The 24,225-nt window shown below is 40.0% G+C and overlaps 2 protein-coding genes across 2 annotated transcripts; one reads left to right on the forward strand and one right to left on the reverse strand.

Moving 5' to 3' along the window:
* The first annotated feature begins 391 nt into the window (after positions 1 to 391).
* On the forward strand, positions 392 to 10,243 carry LOC109635650 (organic cation/carnitine transporter 2-like). Its single transcript, XM_020096983.2, has 10 exons — positions 392 to 1,922; positions 2,410 to 2,513; positions 3,591 to 3,745; positions 3,864 to 4,035; positions 4,593 to 4,719; positions 5,987 to 6,084; positions 7,019 to 7,233; positions 7,402 to 7,584; positions 8,748 to 8,883; positions 9,576 to 10,243. The coding sequence occupies exons 1-10, from the start codon at positions 1,527 to 1,529 to the stop codon at positions 9,664 to 9,666; spliced, it is 1,677 nt and encodes a 558-aa protein (XP_019952542.1). The 5' UTR covers positions 392 to 1,526; the 3' UTR covers positions 9,667 to 10,243.
* A 570-nt stretch (positions 10,244 to 10,813) lies between these two features.
* On the reverse strand, positions 10,814 to 18,278 carry LOC109635726 (solute carrier family 22 member 4-like). Its single transcript, XM_069539944.1, has 11 exons — positions 17,821 to 18,278; positions 17,133 to 17,315; positions 16,580 to 16,683; positions 15,907 to 16,061; positions 15,613 to 15,784; positions 14,291 to 14,417; positions 14,032 to 14,132; positions 13,298 to 13,512; positions 12,246 to 12,428; positions 11,930 to 12,065; positions 10,814 to 11,777 (listed from the first exon to the last, which is right to left on the reverse strand). Exons 1-11 carry the CDS (start codon positions 18,025 to 18,027, stop codon positions 11,708 to 11,710), a joined length of 1,653 nt encoding a protein of 550 aa, XP_069396045.1. The 5' UTR covers positions 18,028 to 18,278; the 3' UTR covers positions 10,814 to 11,707.
* Between the last annotated feature and the right edge of the window lie 5,947 nt (positions 18,279 to 24,225).

The following is a 24,225-nucleotide window of genomic DNA, read 5'->3' on the forward strand; positions in this document are numbered from 1 at the left end:
GGGAATGATTGTAAATCTAATATCCTAGAATGGGCCCTTTATATTTATATTTAAAAACTGTAAATATTTTTTTTAAACTTGAATATTTACATCTGGAGTGTGTCCTCTCTACGGAGGCCACCATGTCTTTTACAGGAGCCCAGACTGGACAAACTGAACTTCTTTTGAGACAACTGAAGGCTGCCACAGGTTCTCTGTCATGTTTGGAAGGGGAGGGTGAGGTGAGTAGTATTCATCTGCTACATGCAACTTCACCACTAGATATCACTAAATTCTATGCACTGAACCTTTAAACACTTAAGTTTATAACTTTAAAACAATTACTAACCTGGGCTTTTACCGCACATAAATTGACATTTCTTCCTATTGGTTAGAAAAGGCTGGTCTAACAGACAGAAGCATTAATCATGGCAGCACAAGAACAGGCACTGCACAAGATCAATAGAGGCTGTGGTCTAGCACACAAGACAGGACCCCTGGTGACTCTGACACAGTCCAGCACAAAACAAGACTCAGGCAGGCACAGCATACATGGGACACCACAAACAAGTGGTCGGCATTGGGTAGGGGAACATCAGCTCCGAGAATGGCCTGGAAGTCTAAAGGTCAAAATGGAAGACACCTCCAAGACGGCTGGGAATGACCAAGCTAAGGGGCTGTGGGACTTGCAGATCCAGAAAGAGAAAATGGTGATGGCTACCAAGCGGATATCGTGGTAATCGAAAAACAGCAGAAGGCGGCAGAGGCAGCGGTTCCAAGTGACAGCAACATCAAGCCCGAAAAATACGAAAGAAGAGCTGGAGAAGATGTGGAAAGTGAAGGCAACAGTGGCGGGAGTGGCAACAGTATATATATGTTTAATTAATATATATTTTTTCCCTTTAAAAACTGCATTTATCACATTGTAGACCCACTATCTTCTTTTCATAGAAGACCTTTGAGGTTGAAACCTGCAGAAACTCACTAAAACAGCCCCTTTATGACAGAGTTGTTGATTAACGTGGATTTGTGTGTGTGTGTAACTTTGCTATGTCCTGTGGTGTAATGTGTTGTTCGAAAGTTTAGTCATTCATTTCAAGAGCTTGAGTTTTGAGATTAAACATGTACATGCATGTTAGTAATAATTTATAATCCCTGAGATTATCTCAAGGTTTTTAAATTCTATTTTGTAATAAAAGATGGTTCTCTCTCTGTGACCGTTCTTAAAAACAAATCATTCATTAAAGATAAGTGTGCAATCATCTAATCATCAATCCTTTTTATTGCCACCATGTCCCCACACTGGGAACTGAATCCTCTGGAGTGACTTCATGAGATTTTGCTTTAGTCTTCATTTGCTTTACGGATTGTGCCTTTAAAACCGGGTTTACCCAAATGAATACAGTACTGAGAAAGAGGTGGGATGGTTTTGTTGCTGAACCAAAAAAAAAAAAACTGCTTTTCAAATACCCACTGCAGAGTCCTCCGCGTCTCTTGTCAACTCTGCCCCACTTTACGCGTCTGCAGCGCGCAGCTCCGCAGGCAGCATGAGCGACTATGAAGACGCAACCACCTTCCTGGGAGAATGGGGCCGTTTCCAGCAGCAGGTGTTTTTCCTCCTCTGTCTGACCGTGGTGCCCAACGGCTTCACCGCCCTCTCCATTGTGTTTCTGGCCGACACTCCGCGGCACCACTGCGTCGTGCCGGCGCGCGTAAACCTCACGGCGGCGTGGAGGAACAGCAGCATCCCTCTGGAGGTGGATAGCGGAGGAGAGCTGGTGCCCAGCAAATGCCTCAGATACAAACTGGATGATCTGCTGAGCTTCTCAGAGAGAGGTTTGATGCCCGGCGTCGATGTGAATCTGACCGAGGTGCCAAAAGAAGGCTGCCTGGACGGGTGGGACTATGACCAGAGCGTCTACATCTCCACCATCATATCCGAGGTTGGTGTCCCCTGTTTAGAGGATAAACACTGAAAACTGTCCGACACTGCAAGACAGAGATGGATGAGTTATGTTCAACCTTGACTACAAATAGTTTGATGTCTGAAGGGTAAAACAAGAGCAACAACCGAAAATACAATACAATAGAATAACCACTCACTGGAAACATAGAAATGGAAACACATTTGTTTCTTTGTTTCAAATATTTTGTCCACCTTCTTTAAAGCATGTTGGAATATGATAATAATTAAGACAACAATAGCACTGCTATGGCACAGAAATAATGAGTGAATATCTACATTCCATTTTATTAGAATTATGATAAAGGTCATTATGATTTATTCTCTAATTTTGAATATAAATAGGTTGCACTTTAAGATATTGATTATGACTGTGACACTCTTTTTCTATAGCTAACAAATCAGAACTGTACACTTTGACTTAACTTGATAGGTACAGCATCTGTGTGTCTGTGTGTGTCTTTCAGTGGGACCTGGTGTGTGATAACAGGTGGAAGAACCCGTTGACTTCCTCTGTCTACTTCGGTGGGGTTCTCGCCGGTTCTGTTATTTCAGGGCAGCTCTCAGACAGGTGACGTACAAAAGATTAACTTCACCTCAGTCAGTGTCAACTCGTCCACTGCTGTGGAATAAGTTAATCGTTAAGTGGACATCTTTGCAATGTACTTTTTAACTTTTTACTCTTGAAGATCAGTGTCACTGAGCATGTAGGTAAAAGGTCAGGTCTTTAAATCTGTGCAGGACCTTGTTTAAAGACGCCACCGGATGAGTGAAAAAGTAGTTGATTTTACACAGCAAGGGGTTTACAGCTTTTGGTTAGTTCTACTTCCTATGTGAAAAACTTTGTATATACCTTCCGCAGCTGATGAAGTTTGATGAGAACATAAGATGAGAAGAAGTGAGCCAATCTTTAGGTCAACCCTTATATCTCTAGATGCACAAACTTCTGTGAAGTTGTATTGTGGGTAATGTACATTGGTATAAATAAGGAAGTAGAATATGTGGAATATAAAACATGATCATTAGTTTTGCTGCATTGAATTTGATCAACATGACAATTTACTTTTAAAGTTTTTAAAAGTAGTTGATTTTTAGACCAATGCGAAAAGATCTTCAAAATGAGCTAAAACACACATTCACTCCCACAGGCTCGACATATTATATAACTGATATTGAGGATGCATTAACCTACAGCTGCTTTTGTGTACATCCAGCAGACTCAGAGCAATCTTATCAATCCATTGGGGCCTTTCCTGCAGCGCATGTGTCCTCAAAAGTTGTGTTCTTAATTTGCGCATATCTTTTGTATTTGCATGTATTTTCTTAATTTGCGGTGCGTTGAGCTCTCCCGGCCACCCTGCAAATCTGTAGAGAAAACATGTCTCTCTACCTTTGTCTGGCAATCCAGTGGTGGACAGGGCTAATGGGAGATGTTTAAGTTAGATTTGAGTACCAAAGCTAAAAGAGGCCAGGAGGTCCAGTAAAAGTGCTAAAAAATACAGATTACTCTCTGTGAAATCATTGGCATGTAATAAAAGTATAATATATTGTAAAAACATACAATAGTTAGTCATGGCGGCATGTGTGTGAATGAACTTTCGATCTAAACAACACTTGGTGATTTACCTCTGCTTCTTGTCTTTTTCAGGTATGGGAGGAAAATCGTGTTGTTTGTTACCATGGCCGTCCAGACGGTGTTTGCACTCATCACGGTGGCTTCTCCATCCTGGCCTGTGTTCTGCGCTTTGTTCTTTGTCGTTGGGTTGGGACATATCTCTAATTATGTGTCCGCATTCGTCTTAGGTACTTCTTCATTTTACTCATTCATCCTCTGAGCTACTGTATTTAGTTGCTTACTGGTTCACGGCAAAGCAAAAGACAGCGTAATGCATTCCTTGTTCTCTTTTCTCTTGTGTTTAAGGGACAGAGATTCTTGGCCCACGCGTGCGGACGATTTTCTCCACCATGGGTGTGAGTGTTTTCTTTGGTGCAGGCTACATGCTGCTGCCACTCGTGGGCTTCTTCATCAGAAACTGGAGGATGCTCATCCTCACCCTCAACCTGCCTGGCTTGCTTTGTTTTCCTCTCTGGTGGTAGGTAGGTGTGTGTTTGCTTGTGTGTGTCTGTGTGGATTTCTACAGGTAATATTTTTGCCGTCTACCTTATCAAATTGTTTTGTAAAGCTGATCATAGCAGTGACCAGGGGAGTGTTGATCATTCCCATATGTTTCTCACATTTGTACACTATGTATTGTATTATTTTAGAGCTGTAACTTTCAAATGATCGATTATGTGTAAAACAGAAAATGATTATGATAATCTGCAGAGATTAAGTCATTTTTCTAACCCGAACGGTCGTTTAAAGTGAAATTATTCAGGTTTTTGACTCTGGGACAATTTTCAGTTCTTTACTTTGCTTAAATTTTACAAACTAAGATTAAAAATATAGTTATTTTCATGATTATGATCTGGAAAATTGTTTCTATGAAAAACTACTGAATAAAATCTTTGTATGCTAACTTTATGGAAGCTAGTGTGGGGGAGGTTTTACTTTTATCGAGTCACTCAGTTTAACGTTAGGAGGAAATCAAAATGAGTTTGCTTTCCTCTTATTTCTCTCTCACTGTCCACTTGTTGTATATCGGGGCAGGTTCATTCCAGAGTCTCCTCGGTGGCTGCTCTCTCAGGGTCGGGTGGAGGAGGCTGAGGCCATAGTGAGAGATGCTGCTAGGAAGAACAAAATTGAGCCTCCGCCAGTCATCTTCAGTCCCCCGCAGGTGAGATCTCACTGAAATAACAGCTCATGTGAATAACTAAGCCACTATCCAGTTCATACCTGTTTCCCTGCTCCTAATCGCTGTGGATCAGTTTCTCTCGACACGTTGGGGTGAGCGTGAATGTGTATGACCTTTGCACTGCTCAGTTTGGTGTAATCATTTACTGTTCTGCAAGAGTCAACAATAATCTAGATGAGACTTTAGCAAGATTTTACCCAAGATTCCCTTATGTTACTCCAGTAGTAGTTTAACGTTCAACCTCCAAGGCAGGGCTTTCTCAACCATCCTGACATGTGACACTACAGTGTTACAAAATTGTGGAAACTGGTCAATCCAAGGAAAAATTGCAAAAATCTGATTTGGCCCAGATACAGTTTGGAATGATGCCACTTGGTTGACATGCAGTATTGCTATCAAGCAAAGGTTCAAAAAGTTGCCCAAATTAGTTTTGTAGTATTTGGGCCATATTCACCATTTATCACAAGGGCCACTTTAGGTTCACATCCATACTAAACCTCACATACAGCACCGTTTGCCAATTAAGGCCCATATTTGTTTTTGGGATGTAAGGGCCACATATGTTACATTTGTGTGTTCCTTTGAGCCTGATGGTGAATGGACAGAAGGAAACAAACTGAAGGACCTGTTTACCTTTATCATAGAAAGATCTTGTTTGATAAAATGTCATGTGGACTGAATATGGAGGTCAGATGTTCCCCAACCCTGATCTAAATGCAGGACCTTTTTTTTTTCTTTTTACATTCTTCATACATGTAAAGCCAAGTAAAACGGTTGCTGATAACTGATATAGTCGTGCTGTTATCCCATTGAATCTTTATATTAAAGTGGAGATGGGTTTTTTTCTACTCTTCCAAACTTTTACTGAAGCTTTAGGCTGAATTTTTGTTTTTTCCTGTTAAAAACAACAAAATTGGGAGTTTAAGGTTCCACCAAGTTGCATAGGTCAACAAAGGCTTCTAGGAAACAATGATGCATGAATAGTTTACATCGGATTAAGTATCCACACTAAAAAAGGAATAGTATGGTAAATATAAATGGGATAAAGGGATAAAAAGACATTTTCCTTGCATTAATTTCTGATCACGTTTGGTCACTGTATGTGTTAACAAGTGCACATGCATGTGTTCACTCAGCAAGTGGCCATGAATTCACAATGTTCCCTCTATAATGACATTGTTTCTGGACGCTGCCTCCCCTTGTTAAATTGTAAATTGTTTGTTGTTCCACATGCTCCACTGCCCCACAGTATAAACGTCAGTCCAAGGAGAGGACGACCCATAACATCTGCGATCTGCTGCGTTCCCGAAACATCCGCGGGATTTCTCTCACGCTGTGGCTGGTGTGGTGAGTCCCTGCTGTCCCATCCGACCTCCACTTTTAGTACAGTGACCCTGCATGCACAGCTATACACACACACGCACACACACACACACACTTACATGTAGACATGTAGAACATGCACGCTGTTAACACATGGTGACGGCCAGTTCATGCATCTCAACTGCATGTCAACCCGCTTCCTTAACAACAAATAATGACCTGTCAGGTGCTGTGAAGCTTGCGTCGAAGATCAAAATCAGCCTTTATGTAACTGCACAGTTTGACTGAATTCTTCCAGTGCTCACTTTCTCACTGAGTCAGAAAAACAGATGCTGTTTGATTTTCTTTCTCATTCTTACAGAAAAAAAACTACTCACAGCAGGTGAACTTTATATTTTCAAATTATTAAAGGATGCAAATGCAAAGTATTTTTTTTCAGTCTAGTCTGTTTCTAAAATATATCTAGGCTAATTCTTTCGGCGCCAGTTATCACTATTTTGTAGTCTACTGCACCATCTCTTGAAAAAAGTTTGTTTGAACATTTGATAAACAAAAATATGGTCCTCCTAACAAATAACTTCATCTTGTTTTCTTCACCACAACTTCATCTGTTCTACTCCTTCCCCTTAACTTGTAATTAGGATTTTTATATATTATATTAAACATCTACTTTTACTGCCATTTTCGTGTCTTTGCACTTATTGTCGGAAAGCAATATTGCAACTGTCCTATTTGTGCTGTTAATGTTTCCCCACTTGTAGGCACCAGAAACTAATTGTATACACAACAACCATATATTTTTTAACCTTTCAGTAAATAGACTATTTAGATGTCTTGCAGTTATGTATATATTAAAGTCATACTCTTTGTTCCCCTACAGATTTTCAGTTTCCCTATTTGGCAAGTTTACACAAAATTATGCCACAGGAGTTGAAACACTGATAAAACTGTCCCACAGGAACACCCTGACCATTGGCTACTTCGCATTGTCCCTGAACACGGTGAACCTTCATGGCAACGCGTACTTCAACTGCTTCCTGTCGGCTCTGGTCGAGCTGCCTGCCTACACTTTGTCGTGGGTTTTGTTCCGCTGGGTTTCCAGACGACTGAGCATCTTCTCGACGCTCACCATGGGAGGACTGTCTCTACTCTTCATACAGCTCATACCAGCAAGTATGGTGCCTCAGTGACATTCATCATTTTAATCAATCTGCTCAGATATGCAGATGCACACTTGAGAACACGAGATGTTTTAATAAGAGCAGAACTTTAGATTGATTCTTTGATTTGTTTGATAACTCCCATTTAACCTTGAGTAAATAAATGTTTTATTCCCTCCAGACCTGATTCCTCTGGCCATAACGCTCGAGATGATGGGGAAGTTTGCCGTGTCGACGGCCTTCGCCGTCGTGTATGCCTACACAGCAGAGGTCTACCCAACCGTGCTGAGGAACACAGCTATTGGTACCTGCTCCATGGCCTCCAGAATAGGCAGCATCACCGCTCCATACTTCATTTACTTGAGTAAGGACGTTCGATCATCTGCTCAAAGTACAGTACATGTTTATGTCACATCACTCAGCTGTCTATTGGTCACTGTGGGACAAGTGCAAGGAACGAATCCTAAATATCCAGCTCTGTTTTAGGCTTTAGTTTTGTTACTGTGGACTGTTAATAAAAAAAAATACAACTTGAAAGCTCCCCAAAAGTGAAGCTAAATCATCTCGATCACCCCCTGGTGGCTGGCTGCAGTATAGGCCATAAAGCCTACACTGATGTACGTTCAGGTGATCATGTGTCGGAAATGTTTGGTTTTATATGATTCAATAAAAAGGGGATGAAACATGATTGACAGCTGAGACTGACTTACGTTTGGTCAAGCCTGTCTTTGACACAAGCATTAAAAAAATAGCGCATTTCACAGATAGCATCTGCTTTGTTTTCAGCGCTGTGAAAATGATTTAGAACTTACATACACTCACATTATCTTTATTATTAACCCTCCTTCTCAAACATTCACTTTCTGGACCTTTAAGCTAACTCTAAGACAGACTGGCACATTTTGAGTTTCTAAAAATACAACGTCCATGATGTAATTTTTGGGCTCACAGGCCTTTAAGTATGGTGGCCTAATGGGGATTATGGCCTAAATTAAAGCGTAAAGAATTACATTCATCACTGTGGGCATCAGCACTCTGGAGTCAAGCATCGAAGCAACGATATAATTAATAATATCAATCATCTTCAAGTGGGCTATAAATGTAAAAACCAAAAACTAAAGTGACTGAGATTAGTGGCTGTGGTTGAATTTAACCATTGGAAGTTTTGGTTAAAAGTGGGTAATTTGCCTGAATAATAACTACTTGTATGGTAGTGAATTAAACGATCTGGATCCAGTGCATATAAAACCAGTCCCTTCCTCTATGCTAATGAGATGCTGGTCCACAAAGAGACAAAACAGCAAGAACAAATGTGCCTAGAGGAGAAACAAAAGCGGACTCGATTAGCACACAGGTTGGATAAACCAGCTGAGGTTTCTCTCAAGATTTAGTGGACTGGTTTTAAATCACTTTTTTCCAAGCCTCTTAAAACTTCACCTTTTATCTGATTTGTTTTAAACCTCTCCACGGTTTCCACTGTGGCCGAGGTTGTTTTTCACCGTCTCCCCCTCTGATGTGATGCCACAGGAAGCTATTCCGTATCACTGCCTTACATCCTCATGGGAAGTCTGATGGCTCTGGCAGGGTTGCTGAGTCTCCTGCTGCCCGAGAGCTATGGAATGCCTCTGCCCGACACCATCACTCACATGCAACACTTCCCTGGGTGAGTTTACACCTCCCCGTCACAGCACCTCCCACAGACTGGGTCATGTAGATTTTCAGATTGGTCATTAGTATTTATCAGCTCAGTTTTAAAAAAGTCTTTGGTCTGTGATCCTGCAGCTTTAGTTTTAATTATTCAACTATTAATTTTAATTGTGCCAAATGTTACTCTTTCATTCATTATTCATTCTGATTTTCACCCACCAGGGTCATTTCCTTTGGCTACTAATAGTAATAATCAAATATATACCCACCATAACTAGAACGCCACATGAATAATGCCCTACTGCCACGTTAAAGAAAGTTTAAAAATAATGGATTTCTTTATTTAGAACTACTCCTCTACAAAATTTGTAGGATGTAGGAATAATTTCACATTTTAGAAAAAAAAGAAAAAAAAGCACACTATAAAAGAACAAATACTTGGTTGCTAGATGTTTTTCATCTGGTAAATAATACATCAGCATTATTATTTTCACTGTCCAAGGGGCCCTGTGTTAAATACACACTAATGTCATTGCTGCCAGTTTTGGTTCAAAGTCTCATCAGAGTCAAATGCAAGCAATACATTGGCAATCCTAATTCAGCAAATAACACATGACTATTGGGGCCCCCTGGTGGCTGTAGGGCCCTAAGCAGCCACTTGGCTTATTAAACGGACCGGCTCTGCTGTGTTTTATTTCTTTACTCCAGATGTTGTCAGAAGACACCTTACACGGCCACACACACCGAGGAAGACAAGGACATTTCCAGGGAAAAGATCCAGTTGAAACTTGAACAATGAGCAGCACTGACATCCAGCTATTGATGGAAGAAACCGTACAACCCTTTCTCACCAGAAGGTATTTTATGTGACATTATATCAACATCTCCATAGAGCTGGAATAATGTCTACTGTGAGAGAGCATCATGTTGTCAAATGAAAAGTGTATCTCCCAACCAGTGCAACTACACTTACATGACTGCTGCTTTACTGGTAAATTAGAATCATATATGATACTTATAATACAGCAAAATGTTTTAATATAATTATTTTCACATTTAGTGTAGCTGCAATTTTTCTTTCACTTTTAAAATGTGAAAACATTTCTGAATAATCTTTGTGATGGAACCAACAATGCACAGACTGACCTGAAAGGTAGAAAGTTGTTCATAATAACTGTTTTTCATGGTGTTGTATCGTTGGATGGCTTTTCATTGCAGGACGTAGATTCAAATTGATGTAGATACAATATTCAACAGAAAAAGGCTGCAAAGATACACACATTTCTCTTGTGTAACTAAGGCTTGAGACAATCAGTCTTGATAAAGATGAGGGTATTTTGGTTGTGAGTGATATATTAAAAGAATCATCTGTGACATTTTCTGCTTTGTTGCAATTTCTTATCTGAACACTCATCAATTGAGCACAGACATACACATATAGATGAAAACAAGACGCACACAATCCCAGTAAATATTTCCATGGCTGCACAAAACAATCAATCGCAAGATATGTAATGTATATGTATGTCTTTCTATATATTCTTTTTACTGGGTTATGAAAAATAGTGTTACACTCAAATCTGTGAAAGCCACTTGGTTATGATTTCTGTCACCACTGTAAACTGTGCAGTATTTAGATTTTTCTCAACCAGCACTCAACTGATTGACAGAGGAACCAAGGAAACACAGAGTCGACTGAAATAATAATTTTTTCCACCCCATTATCGTTAACATACCTGTAGCATGAATGTGCGTGCATAAACAAGATATAATCTTTTCTGTATATTTATGTAAACAAAACACATTTTGTTAAATTTCCTGAGACCAGGGATGTCACGATATGAAATTTTGGTGCCACGATTATTGTCAGAGGAAATATCACGGTTTCACGATTATAGATACTATAGAAGGAAAGAGACACACAACAAACAATATATGGCTATTAATAAATCTAATGAACTAAAATATTTATTATTATCATCAACAATATCCAGTTAGTTTTTAAAGTGTGAAGTTTGGCTATTTAAAAGTAATTTATGTAAGCTATTTTATTTAGTTGCCTTATTGTGGAAGGTTGGTCAGTGAATTTGTGTTTCCGCTGTGAACAACTATATAAGGCCGTTAAGTCAGTACCTTCTTCTCAACTAACGTTTCAGTTGCTCGTGCACACAGATTACGTGACTCGCGAGAGGCAGGACACCATAGTTCGGTATCGGATATTGGAAATCGCGACGTTATGAAACCGCGGATATCGTAAAATCGGTTAATCGTGACAACCCTACCTGAGACTATAAGAAAGTTAACCTAAGTTATAAGATGCTTTACAATTCTAACATGTATGACTCAACTCAACTTATTTCAATGTCACATTCTACTGCTGGAATAAACTTTTCTTTTAACCAGGGCTGGTCCAGTCGTCTTCTACGTCCACCTCTACCAATACTGGGATAAATCATAAATACCCTGTTTTAGATTGATGCTGAAAAACTAGTGGATACATGTGTTACCTGTAGACTAGACAACTGTAATTCTCTATTATCAGGACAGATCGATAAGTCTATGATAAAAAAACCCTGAAAAAAATGCTGCAGCATGAATACTGACAGTAACTATAGAAATCACATTTCTCCATTCTTAACTTCTCTGCATTTGCTCCCTGTAGAGTTCAAAATCCTCCTGAACCTATTTAATTGCATAGATATCTTTACTCTAAACATTTCTCTCCTCCAAATCCAACCTATCGAGACAGACGGCTTCTTCCCCTGACAAGTTTTTCTTCTCCAACGCTTTGAGATAATGCATACAGATGTTAATCACTGTATACATAAAACACTTGATAATCATAGTAGACTGTCCTGGTGCGGCACGTGTACTGTTTTTCTTTTCCCACTGATGCATGGACAACTTATCCTGTCAGAAGGAATAGAGAAACAAACAAAAACAATATTACTTGTAGTATTCTGAATTCAATCACTTCTACCCTGTAGTTATTCAATACATTATAACAATCCAATATAATTCAGTAAGTAGAAAAACGTATATGTATTTCTGAAGCAGAATACCTTTCTCTTTTATGCATCTGTTGAATAGTTTCAGGAAGAGGTCGTCCAAAACTCTCAGGGAGGAAGAGGGTGGCAAAAACAGACACAACACACAGAGTCCCCATAACAATATGAGGAAGGCCCTTGAGGTATATCCCTAAACGAAGGAGAAGGGGACGTTTAGATGGGAGAAAAGGCCGGGTCTTATCTGTGAGCATTTACACTATATGTGTCTGAGTGAGTGTGTGTGTGTGTGTGTGTGTGTGTGTGTGGCTCTCAAGGGAGGTGAAATTAGATTTGAATGTCCACAAAATGAAACGTAAATGTGTGTACTCACTAAGCTTCAACAAAAACGGTGCGATGCAGCTTCCCAATCTGGAGATAGTCGACGTTGTTCCTGTGGCTGTGTTCCGGAGCAACGTTGGGTAGAGCTCCGATGTGTAGGTAAATATCATGGAGATGCCAGTGGTGAGAGCGTATTTACACAATATCTCCAGAGCAAGAGACATGTGTGGTAGAGCTAAAAGATAAGGGGAAAGTTAGTTTTATAACTCAAGACAGAGCAGAAACACATACAAGCCTAGAGGTTTGTGTGCACTCCTGCATGATCATGCAAAAATTACTGAATTAATTTCTATGTTGCTTGAAGGAAGGTTACATTTGCTACTTGTAAATGGTCTGAGAAAGAACCCATTGAGTTTTGGCCTGTATCCAAACTGGGGCAGCCTCTAAAAACTGGTACAAATAAGTTTTACCTTCAATGTGGTTTAGGCCTAGTGTCCGCTGTGGGCTCATGCACCTTCATGGTTTATATGAACGTAACATTTCATCATTAAATTAGCTTATTTATCTAATTACATGTGCATCATTTCCTCAAAATGAACAAAGCCCTTTCTAAAAGAGCAGTGATGTTTGAAACCAGACCTCATCAGTCATTCGACACTGATACAACATATTCGTACAGTTCACCTCAACAGAGTGAAACAAGCTTCTTCGCTTTGGTTTCATATTTCACCAACTACTTCACACTATATAACTATTATGTATAACTAATGTATACTAATGATGATTTAATGCACGAATGAATAAGAATATGTCATGATCGCCAATAACAAATTATCAGTAATAGTAATATGACTCCTAATCATAGTAAATCAACAGTTCAATCCAAGAAACCGAGTTGAAGGCTACAATAACCTTAATGAATAGTTTCGTTATATATTTTTGTAGATTTAATCATTTCACCACACTGTGAATGACTTGGCACCAAGAATCATTGTGAAAACAATCCTGCAAAACAACAGGGAAATGAGGAGATGTGCCTGTTTATTTTTTATTTCGACTTTGAGTCTGAAAACTTCCAGTGTCAAGGTGTATTTTTTAACTCACTTTCTGGTACAAGTTGAAAGAGGAACAGTGGCACTGCTCCAAAGAGCAAGATACCGATGATAGAATTTCGTCGTGGAAAATATCGTAGCGCCAGCCAGCTGGAAATGTACGCAGGAACCTCGATGGCTGCTGAGAAGAAACAGCTGATGTAGGGGTCATCATGGAGCAGGGCCGTGCTGAAGGACAGGCCGAAGTATCCAGTCGCCATAGTGAACCTACAGCAGAGATGTTGATGTTGAAACAGAAATCTGAATATAAATAATCTTTAACTCATACACATGTACGCACTCATACACAAGCACATACACGTGGACATATATATACACGTGCATATACATATACACATGGACATATATAAATACACATACAGTACATGTGCACATGCAGATATCTATGAACATACACATTCACCTCCATACACATGTACACATATATACACATGCACATACACAAGTACATACATGGACATAGATAGGCATTCATGTAAACAAGCACACGTACTTATGCATAAATATATACACATACATACACATAACATATAACTGTGGTGGTAAAACATGAAAAATGTTTCCAAAGTGAAAGATATTCTCCTTATATTTTCATTCACTTGTGTTTTAACAGGTTCTAATGCGTTGAGCTGTCTCAGCCATTGTAGCTAGTAATTCTAAAACTGTTGATGGGGTCAGAGAGGATCTCAGCGTGATGTGATATATGGAGGATGAAGTGACACTCACGACACCAAGCAGAGAAAGATGGTTGTGAGTCTGATGTTGCTCTTCCTCAGCAGGTCGAGGAAATTGAGGCTTTCCTTCACGTCTGTCTTTCCCTCATCATCCTGCAAGATACAAGGACCTCAAGCTCAAGATGTTCTTTGTGAAAGAGCTCTTTATTATTATTCCTTCCCAAAACGATCTTAACAAACACTTGTCTTGGTATTTGTTCAACATACTGTTCTTCTCAGCCTCACTGCCAAAAGGGTTAAAGTCTACTTACACTGTAATTCTCAAAGATGACAGGAGGAGCCTGAAGTTTGTTCCATTTAGCAGCTTTTCTCACTATGGCTTCAGCCTCCTCCACTCTTCCCTGAGAGAGCAGCCACCGAGGAGACTCCGGGATGAACCTGCCTCATTATACAACAGTTTCAGTGGATCTAAAGACAATGACTTTACAACAAATGTTACTCTTGGGAAACTGTTAAGACATTTACATTGATCACAATGGGTATTTAAAAAAAATAACCAAATCCTTTAAACATGAAGCAAACAACCATTTCTATGTGAAGAAAATAGTGTAGTACTGTTGCCCTGAGCAGAGAATTCAGTCAAACTCTCGATGTTCATGTTTATGCATGATTGTGCATGATTGTGCATGTGCGGCCCTTCCTGTAAAATCATGTCTGCTCTCATTAGCAGTTACCGAAACATCAAGGACATCCAGGTGGAAAGTTGTTTTTCTTTGCAAGCTGTGATCTTTGAGAATAAAAACAATTGTACCTCTAACCCTCCCACCCAACTGCTGTTGAACCAGGAAAAAAGAGGCTACAACTAATTTTCTATAAATTCTCTGGGTTACAAAAATGATACCCTGCACGCTGACTAGCTGCTAGCCGCCACGCAGACCCGGCTCCACTGTTCTCAGGGTCACTTCACTCATTTGTGCTTCTGGTCATGTGTTTAGGGACTACTTTTTGCAAACCTTGCTAAGAGCATTAAGGGAAACGCCTTTCCCACGATGAAGCATTTGTTTTTGTCCGGGATGCTGGTGGGAATGAAAACCTTTCTTGTGTTTAATTTGAAGTGTTGATATCCACAAGATATATTTGTGGTTTCAAGTACCAAAAAAGATCAATGTAGCTTTACAGCTTCTCTCTCTCTGGAGCTCTAGCATTTACAAGTCCAGCAGCCAATCAGAAGAGAGGATTGAATAAAAATAGGATGGTGGCTTTGGGTGGGCCACAGTGGTAACTGTGACCTTTATAATTACAAGAGACATTGAAACCTAACTTTACTTTAGTGCCACATTTGTTTCAGTGGCTTCATTTCTTAATCTTAATCAAACATGTTGATGTGTAAGATTTGTTCTTCTCATCCGAACCCTTGGGACACTGGTCGCTCTTTTGTCTGTGGTTTCCCCTTTAGTGTAACTCAACTGAAACAGATGGTGATATGGTGTTTTTTCCTATCAGGAACCATAACAAATGATTCCATTTGATTCTAACAAATACACTTATATCCTGGTAAGAGACAAAGTACGGTACGCCATTCATGAGCCTTCAATGTACAAATATGAGCTCCTTTAGAATGAGTGCAACCTACCACCAGAGGGGGATGTAGAGCAGGCCAGGCAGCGACAAAGCCAATGAGAGAGATCTCCAGTCTCTAATAAAGTAAGCGAAGGCAGGCAGCATCATGAAGCCAACAGCGAAACCTAAACACGTGCCTAATGATGAGTAAAGAACTCGCACGTTGCCAGTCAAGACCTCAGCTCCTGCACGCAGAGAGAAAGAAATATAATCATTTGGATGTGTGTCGAACAAGGATGAGAAATCTATAAAGTTATTTACGCTTTCATTGTAAGTAGGAGACGAAAAAAGAGATCCATATATTTACCCAGCACTAAAGCAGCTACAAAGTTGGATATCTGCCCCAAACCATTGATGAAGAGGAGGATGGTTACCATTAACCATGAGGTAGAGTAGACGAGAGCAAAGGTAAAAACTGTCTGAAGTCCAATGGTTGCAAAAAGAACAGGCTTCCTTCCAAATCTGTAGGGAGAAGTAAAATAAATCAAGTAATATCAACCAGATAGATTGTACAGTCGTCTACCACTAAATGTTGTACTGTGTATTGTCATGGGGGGAGGAATCACTTGGGTTCTTGAGTAACATCTTGTAGTAAATATCAATATATTTAGTTTCCAAATACATGTATTGCATCGAAGATTTTACTGAAGTAAAAGTATAGAAATATTTTGAGTATGAAAAGTGAAAGCACCCATGATGCAGAATCAGTTTCAGCGGGATTAAACCACAGAAACCTCCCACAATGATATATATTTTTCATTTTTGTCCACACAAGATAATAATTGCCATGCAGAAAGTAAAATACAGTGAAAGATAAGAATGTTAAGACTTCAAATGCCACATCACATATATAATAAAAGTGCATTGTCTTTATATACGGGGTTTACAAGTTATAGCCCTGCAGCCTTTAGAATTTTCTCGTACATTACAACATGACTTAATAATACATTGTTCACACAAAGAGCAAGTTGTTTTCGCACCTGTCTGACAGAAGTCCTGAGAAGAAAGATCCACACAGACTTCCCAGGAAAAAGACTGTGGCAGTTAAGGGCTGCTTCCACTCTTCACTGCACACCAGGTGAAACTTAAATATCATGAACAGTTGAATAAGGAATTACACGAAAAAAAAGATATCATTACCTCTGCCAAGGAGGTTCTGTTTCATTGCCGTTTGCAAAACAAGGACACGTCCTAAATAGCAATCAATTGATCCACATGTGATCATGGGAGAAGTTTGCTTTCAAGGCTTTCTGAGAGAAATATTTCTCCCCAGCAGCTTTGCAACACATGCATTAGTGAAAACTGCATTCCATTCTTGGCATTTGGTCAACACCTTTAGTAACACCCCTATAATTTCAGTAATGAAAGAACAAAGAGAACTTTAAATGCTGCAGAGAAAAAATGCAAGCAGACACAGGGAGAGGCTGATGTGCCCATGCAGAGATAGTGAGCTGGCAATTACACCTATAGGACACAGCAAGAGACACATATGACAAGAAGCTTATTCACGGTCTCGGTCACACACATCCTTACCTCAGAGACTACAGTGGATTTGTAAATGTCCGTGCTGTAGCTCCATCCGTCCAGACAGGCCTCCTGCACCAGGTCAGTGAGGTTGATGTCCATGCCAGGAACGAATCCCTGAGCTGAGAGATTTCTGACCACATCCAATCTGTATCTGCTGCATCTGCTCAGCTCCTCTTTCCCATTCAACACCTCACAGTGATAAAAAAAAAACCATTGTTACTAGATAATAAGAGTTTATTTTGCAATTGCAATTTTTCTGTCATAACATATTGTGTAAAATAACAATGCGACTAATGAAATATATGTCAATAATTGGCCACTATATCCATACAAACCTGTGTTATTGTATTATCTTCACATACAACCACAGAATATGGCCACACAACTACCTGCCACTTTGTTTGTGTATTACTTTCTCTGTCTCATGCAACTATTGATATTTACTATTAGGCACTGGTTCTGCAGTTCTTGGAATACACTTTCTATCTTTATTTCATTGACTAAACACTTCTCACTTACATCCTTTTACTTAATACTTTGCTGTATTCACTGTAAAACTACTTAAATCCTGGAGCTTTGAGGTTAATAAACTCTTATCTTATCAAATAACAGTGAATACAAATGTTTTATGAAGGATAAAAGAAATGCATGTAGTGCGCAATATTCCAGAGAATGGATGAGATGGAGCTCTCACCTCTACTGGGATGGCGGCTTTGCGCCAGTCCTCTGTCAGGTTGTCGTCCGGTACCAGGCAGTGGTGACTCGGCATGTCTGTGAGGAAGACGAGGGTGAAAGCGCCAAATCCATTGGGAACGATGGTGGAGCAGAGCAGGAAGAAGACGACCAGCTGGAAACGTCCCCATTGCCCCAGGAAAGCAATGCTCTCATCATAATCCCTCATGGTCAAAGTTTCCTCTACCGTGGTTTCCTGTAGCTGCACCCTGCTTTCTCATCTGGAGCCAAACGGAGCGCAGAACCATGTTTGTTCCCCACGTTAGACGAAGAAGCCCTGAGGTTATGTTGGGATGTGCCTCCCCCGCCTAACTTCACGTGCAACTACCGCGTCTAACAAGGAAACTGTCCGCTTGGGCGCAGTCAAGCTTATGTATCTTTGGCATACGCTGTATTTATCCACCGGCGGGGACGCACACAAAGAACACACGTAGGACTGCTGCTGCTAAACCTGCTAAACCTGTGGGACAACAAGAATACAGCCAATCCAATGCTTCTGTTCTCAGCCTCTGGCAAATAGTCAGGTTACAGCTTAGACTGAGTTCGACTGAAATAACAAGTGGTTAATATTGGTATGGGTCCACTGTGCATTGTTGATGGCAAGATTTGGATGATAAAAGTTACACAACCCTGTCATACATGATCTGAATACTAGGAGGTTTCATCAGGTAAAATGCAGCAATGTTATCTGAAGATACAAAAAACACAATTTTATTGATTTAATCTTTATTTTTTATCTTTTCATCATTTTGGATCTGAAATATAAAAAAATGTCTAAAACAGCACATCTATCTATCAAGTGTTATTCTACATTGTTTGAAGTCATTTTTAGGGGCGGCAGTACCTGCTCTTCTCTATCACCTGTATCTCTTCCCTTCCCAAACCCTAGCTTTGATTAATGCTGACTGACCCTAAAGTGCACAGAGATCTGAGGTATCACAGGGCGCTCCTTCCTGCTGTGGTTAGACTGTACAATCTGTACTTTAAAGCAGGTTTAACTCTTGTAACTGCGCAATTAATGTAGCACAAGAAGGCTCCACCCAGGAGCAGTAAACAACATAGCGTGCAGGCATTGTGGAAAGTATGGTAATGTGAGCCAACTGAAAAACGTAAGCTGGCACCTGTATAGCTGCTGATATCCAAGAACTGGTAGAGAGGTCAGCACTGAGGAGTGACATGTTCAGGGACAGGCCACAGGACTGAGAGTTAAAATAGACATGGCAGAGATGTTGAGGATGAGACTGAGATTTTACAATTATACTTCAGTATGAGTTCCTGCTGTAAGACTGATCAAACATAACGAAGAAAGAAGATTAATGACGATTAGCAACAATAGATATTCTGCTGTATTGTTGTCTGACCTTGTTGGAATTTTGATTTGACTCTAACCTCATCCACAAAACCACATTTTATGCTGGTGCTGCAGCACACTTTCTATAATTAAAACAACCATGTGCAAACAATTTTGTTTCAGCAGAGAGGCAGCGAACTGTTCCCCTCCAGGCAAATAGAGAAATGTCTTTTATGCTTGGTGCACAGTTAAAGGTCCAGTGTGTAAGATTTAGTTGAAAGGATCTATTGGCAGAAATTTTATACAAATTAATCCTAGCAATGTTCTCACTTGTGTGTTTATCTAAATTGTACAAATTGTTGTTTCTTTACACGAGAATTGCCCCTTTATATTTAAATACTTTATATTTACATCAGGAGGGGGTCCTCTCTACAGAGGCCGCCAGGTTTTTTACAGTTGTCCAGACTGGAATGATTAGTTCAAGGGATTATTTTTTTATTTGAAAAAATAAATTTGAAGCTAATGATGAGAGGAATTAAATTAACCAAATGATGTCTGTTTATTTGCATACAGAGCAGGGAAGAGGGATCTGATCAAAACACAGCCTGCGAGATACAAAACCTTCCTCTGCGCCTGCTGGGTTCACTTTAAGTCATATTCAACTAAAATCTGCTCATTATAATGAGGAAAAATAAAATCTGAGCAAACTTCTAAAATGAGCTGAATGACTCTTACGCTAAACAGATACAGAGGGTTCACATTTTTTTCAATTATGTCTTAAAACAAGTGTCAGGTTCTAATCTTTCCTTCTCTCCTCCTAACGTTTTCTCTGAACAGTGTTTCTTTGCTAAGATGCAGTGAAGGAACTGTCACAAAAAGAGGGAATTTCATCCTAAAAAACAACTTTGGAAAATAACTTCCTGATTTGTTTGACTCTGCTGAAGCCTCGAGTCATCCTCAGATAAACATCTGATTTTGTCTGAACTGAAGCAACAACTACATCAAACAAAACCAGTTTCAAAGTTTATATTGGCACACAAAGATTTGAAAAAAATCTATCATCACGCCAAGACAACATTTCAAAGACAACATGCGGAGACTCGACTTTGTTTCTGTTTTGGAAGTTTGAAGCTGGTGAAAGGAGAACTCAGGCAGTAACCCATGTCTTATGCAGAAGAGTTTAATGAAGACATGATGCATCAAGGAGACCAGAAGGTGGAACAATATACAAACACTAACAGAGTAACGTTAGCAATTGTCACCCCTGAGTCTGAAGAGGTTTCATCCACATATATCTTCCTCTTGTGTCACCCATTCCAGCAGCCAGTAGCTGGTGGTGGGAATACTGGTGACGATGTTAGTCCAGAGCTCCACCTCTACGTCCATCATCGTCAGCCTTGTCGCTTCGGGTTGTGAGTTAAAGCTTTGGACAATCTTACAGTGCTTATTACTGATATTATATCTCAACCTCTAATGCCAGCACTTGGACATGACCTTGTAAATTATTTAACAAATCTGATTAATTAATTTATCCAAAACATTTTATAAATACATACTATAATTGTGTCTTTCTATGTAGTGCTAAATGTTCAGTCTGCTGTTCCAATCATCACAGGCTCCAACATTGGACCATCAGTCAATGTTGCTCTAATGCAGGCAGGGGAGAGAGAGGAGTTTGAAAGGTAGAGCTGTGCGTGTGTGTGTGTGTGTGTGTGTGTGTGTGTGTGTGTGTGTGTGTGTGTGTGTGTGTGTGTGTGTGTGTGTGTGTGTGTGTGCGTGCGTGCGTGTGTGTGTGTGTGTGTGTAGTGTTGCAGTATAATTACAGGACTGAGAGTTATGTGGATGTCAATGAATGGAAAATAACACAACATCAAAGCTATATAAAAGGTATACAAAAGGTTAAGCACAATGATTACAACATAAAAACAACAAGGAGTTACTGAGAAGGCCAATGGCAAGAGGAACAATTTAGTTCTTGCATCTGTTTGTCCTGCATATTGACATCTTGTACAGATGATCCAAGTTACTCAAGGTTATGACGGACAAGAAGGGGGATTTTACTGTACACCTCCACCAACCAATTAGGTGGAATTCTAACCGATGTCTGCAAAGACACATGTAATCCATCCTTTCTAGTGACGACTTACCTGTTGGTGAACCTAAATGGAATCTGGCACCCTCACCTCTCCTCCATGCAGGGTGTGGACTACCAGCACTGAGCATGTTGTTTGCAATTTCCTTCTGTGTCTGTACTGAGACATCTGTCACAATATGTAGTCGACTCACTAGCACTCATTACCAGAGAAGAAGCTCCTGAACTTCTTAAAGTTGTCACTGAGCCACTTACTAAGGTGATAATCCAGGTACTGTGCCTGTTTATTCACATATAAGATTTCTTTCACAGAAGCAAAGTCATTGGCGACCGCAAGGGAACTGCAGAAGGATCCAAAGGAAGTTATCAACTAAAACTCTTCAGAATGGGAACCAGGAAATCCAGCCAAAGACTAGCTAAATAGTGAATAACCTATCTAGCACAATTATTCCTTATCAGTTTAATCACAGACAGTAACAGGAATAAAGAGGGCAAACACGTCAGACGGTAAAAGCAGCTTTGAAACAAAAAAAGAGTGAAAAACTGGCTAAAGAAATCAAAGTTAGACCTTGTGACATTTTGCACACCCCAATTAAGAGATACAAAGGTCTATTATCTTATAGTTCATCATACGATGACATCATCTTGGCTTTTTAAGGTACTTTTTTTCTTATTTTCTTAAGAAAAAACAGTTTCAATACAAACCCTGTCACATTGTGGCAGAGGTTGAGTTGTGACATTAAAACAGCTATAAAAATATATATTTATTATTATTATTATTACAGCTGCAGTGTCCATCCACAGCACCACAGACAGCATGGGCTCACTCAAGGTGTGGAGGTGCCACCAAGTCACATACCCTAGTTACAAACCCCAACCTTTTTAGCTCCAGTCGGTTCCTATGCACTTGTGTGCACATTAGAGTGCGGATCAGGGTGCTATTTTTTGTCCTAACCTGATGCTGCCAGAGAGAAAAATAAGCAAGCCTGAGTCCAACCTGACGGGCGCTTTGTTTATGGATCCGAAACCCGACCACAGCCCAAAGCAATTTGAGATGATGAGAGATGATCTATTATTTTATAGTTTATGGGATGATGAAATTATCTTTGCGAAAATTATGATTTACACCGCAACACCTGACAGTAAACAGACCATGATATAATTTATTTACCCTCATTGGTGTACTGCTCTGGTAACCTATACCTGCCACACTCATAGTTTCAGTTTTTAGACATGTGTACAGGTGTTGCTGGTTTGCTGTTTTGTACCTCCTCCTCTGCTTCCTGCTGCTCCCATCCCTCGTGTTTGCCCTCTCCATTACTGGCTGGAAGGTGATGACAGGGATGGAGTCATCATGGTGATTTTCTCTATTGTAGTGGTTAACATGCTGCAGGCTAGCAGATCTGCAGATTCCCCTGTTTTGGATGACCTCACTGCAGCCGCTGGATAACCTCATCACCATGTTGACCCTGTGGTGCAGGGAGGGAAGAGGTCAAAATCTCAGTTATCGTTAGGACACAAACTCAACCACTCGCTGCTGTTGACATTATTACACTGATTTACCTTATTCTTTTCTCTGTTCTGCTTTCAGGTTGAAGGTGTAATGGAAATGATGGCCCAGCGACATCACTGGAGTGCGTCACAGTTGACTGTTCACAACAATCTTTTAACCTGAGTAAAACATCTGGTGTGAATTCACATTTACCAAAAATGTGCGATTGTAATCTGAGCTGCTACTTTGTGATGAAGTGGTGCGTATTAATGAATAAAATTAAATTTAAATATGATTTAAAATTACTTTAAATGTGTGTGTTACAGCAAGATTTCCATCTAGCACCCACAACAACAGCTCTGGGTAAAGGTACATTTCAGTACATAAGTATGTTACTGCAGTTAACCGTTTGGGGAACAGACAATAACTAAGTAATAATATGTCAAATAAGGTGAGAGAGAAAATGATTAATTTGGAAAATGAGATAAGAGTAGAAATAAAAACTTATAAAAACAAACAATACTGACTCATCGAGGGCTGAAAGGGACCAAGTGGGAAAACAGCCTCAGTCTACCACAGAAAAAACATATTTAACAGTAAGTTGTCATTGATAAAGTTCATGGCTGATATTTAAAATAAGTGGAATCTCTGGTAGTGACTGCTCCAACGGTCATTAATGGAGAGCTTGAAGTTTGAGTTGCAGTTAATGTGGCGATCATCTTTAACCACATGATGGAGACAAAGGCCATCACATGTACCCAAATGACTGTCAAGAAAGAAAAACATTATAATCCATGTATCTTTGTTTACTTTTGCTCTTTTTAATGTGGTTAGTTTGGTAACTTTCCAACTGATGAATGAGTAATTCATCACTATCCGTCAAATCCCTTCAGGCTGCAATACCTGCATGTGGTGTTGATCACTTCACCACCCTTCCCACCCTCTCCACCCCTCTAGTGTTTTTACGGGGTGGCTGCAGGAGAAAGAAGGAGGGCTTCCCCCTCTGCCTGACGTCCCTGCTTTTGAGAACATGTGGCCTGGGAATAATTGGGTTACAACTGCAGCAGTCCGGCAAGTTGGCCTTGATTTGGAGAATGACTCCATTTACTTTTGTTTGACTGCCTGCTGCTCCCACAGCTGCAGCTTTTATCCTCCATTCAGGCTCAAGATTTTACTGTATGGACCTGGCAAAAAGCCTGGAGCGAGCCAAGGGAGAGAGGGGAACACAATCCCAGCAGTAATACAGTCACCCACATTCAGCGGGTAAGTTGGGAGAATAATACTGTTCCCTTCTTCTCGTATGAGGAAACCCCTCTGAATTTAGAGATAAGATAAAATCTGCAAAAATTTTTATTTTTCTTGAAAAAAAACAAAAACAAAGCAGCACATATGTAAAAGTGTACCACTTTATCATGTAGGACAGTGCACTGCGTTTTTTGCTTGATTCATGCAAAGGAATCATTTTTGTTTATTTATGGGAATTTCACCATCT

This window comes from Paralichthys olivaceus, chromosome 15 (assembly GCF_024713975.1).
Source record: "Paralichthys olivaceus isolate ysfri-2021 chromosome 15, ASM2471397v2, whole genome shotgun sequence".
Lineage (NCBI taxonomy): Eukaryota > Metazoa > Chordata > Actinopteri > Pleuronectiformes > Paralichthyidae > Paralichthys > Paralichthys olivaceus.

What these genes read in the sequence shown, in the direction of transcription:
- LOC109635650 (XM_020096983.2), top strand. Translation starts at nt 1,527, where the DNA reads ATGAGCGACTATGAAGACGCAACCACCTTCCTGGGAGAATGGGGCCGT. An exon ending in TCCATACTTCATTTACTTGA is followed by an intron (nt 7,585 to 8,747) that starts GTAAGGACGTTC and finishes GTGATGCCACAG; the next exon opens with GAAGCTATTCCGTATCACTG. An exon ending in CACATGCAACACTTCCCTGG is followed by an intron (nt 8,884 to 9,575) that starts GTGAGTTTACAC and finishes TCTTTACTCCAG; the next exon opens with ATGTTGTCAGAAGACACCTT.
- LOC109635726 (XM_069539944.1), bottom strand. Translation starts at nt 18,027, where the DNA reads ATGAGGGATTATGATGAGAGCATTGCTTTCCTGGGGCAATGGGGACGT. An exon ending in AATCCACTGTAGTCTCTGAG is followed by an intron (nt 16,684 to 17,132) that starts GTAAGGATGTGT and finishes ATGATATTTAAG; the next exon opens with TTTCACCTGGTGTGCAGTGA. An exon ending in TCAGGACTTCTGTCAGACAG is followed by an intron (nt 16,062 to 16,579) that starts GTGCGAAAACAA and finishes TTCTCCCTACAG; the next exon opens with ATTTGGAAGGAAGCCTGTTC.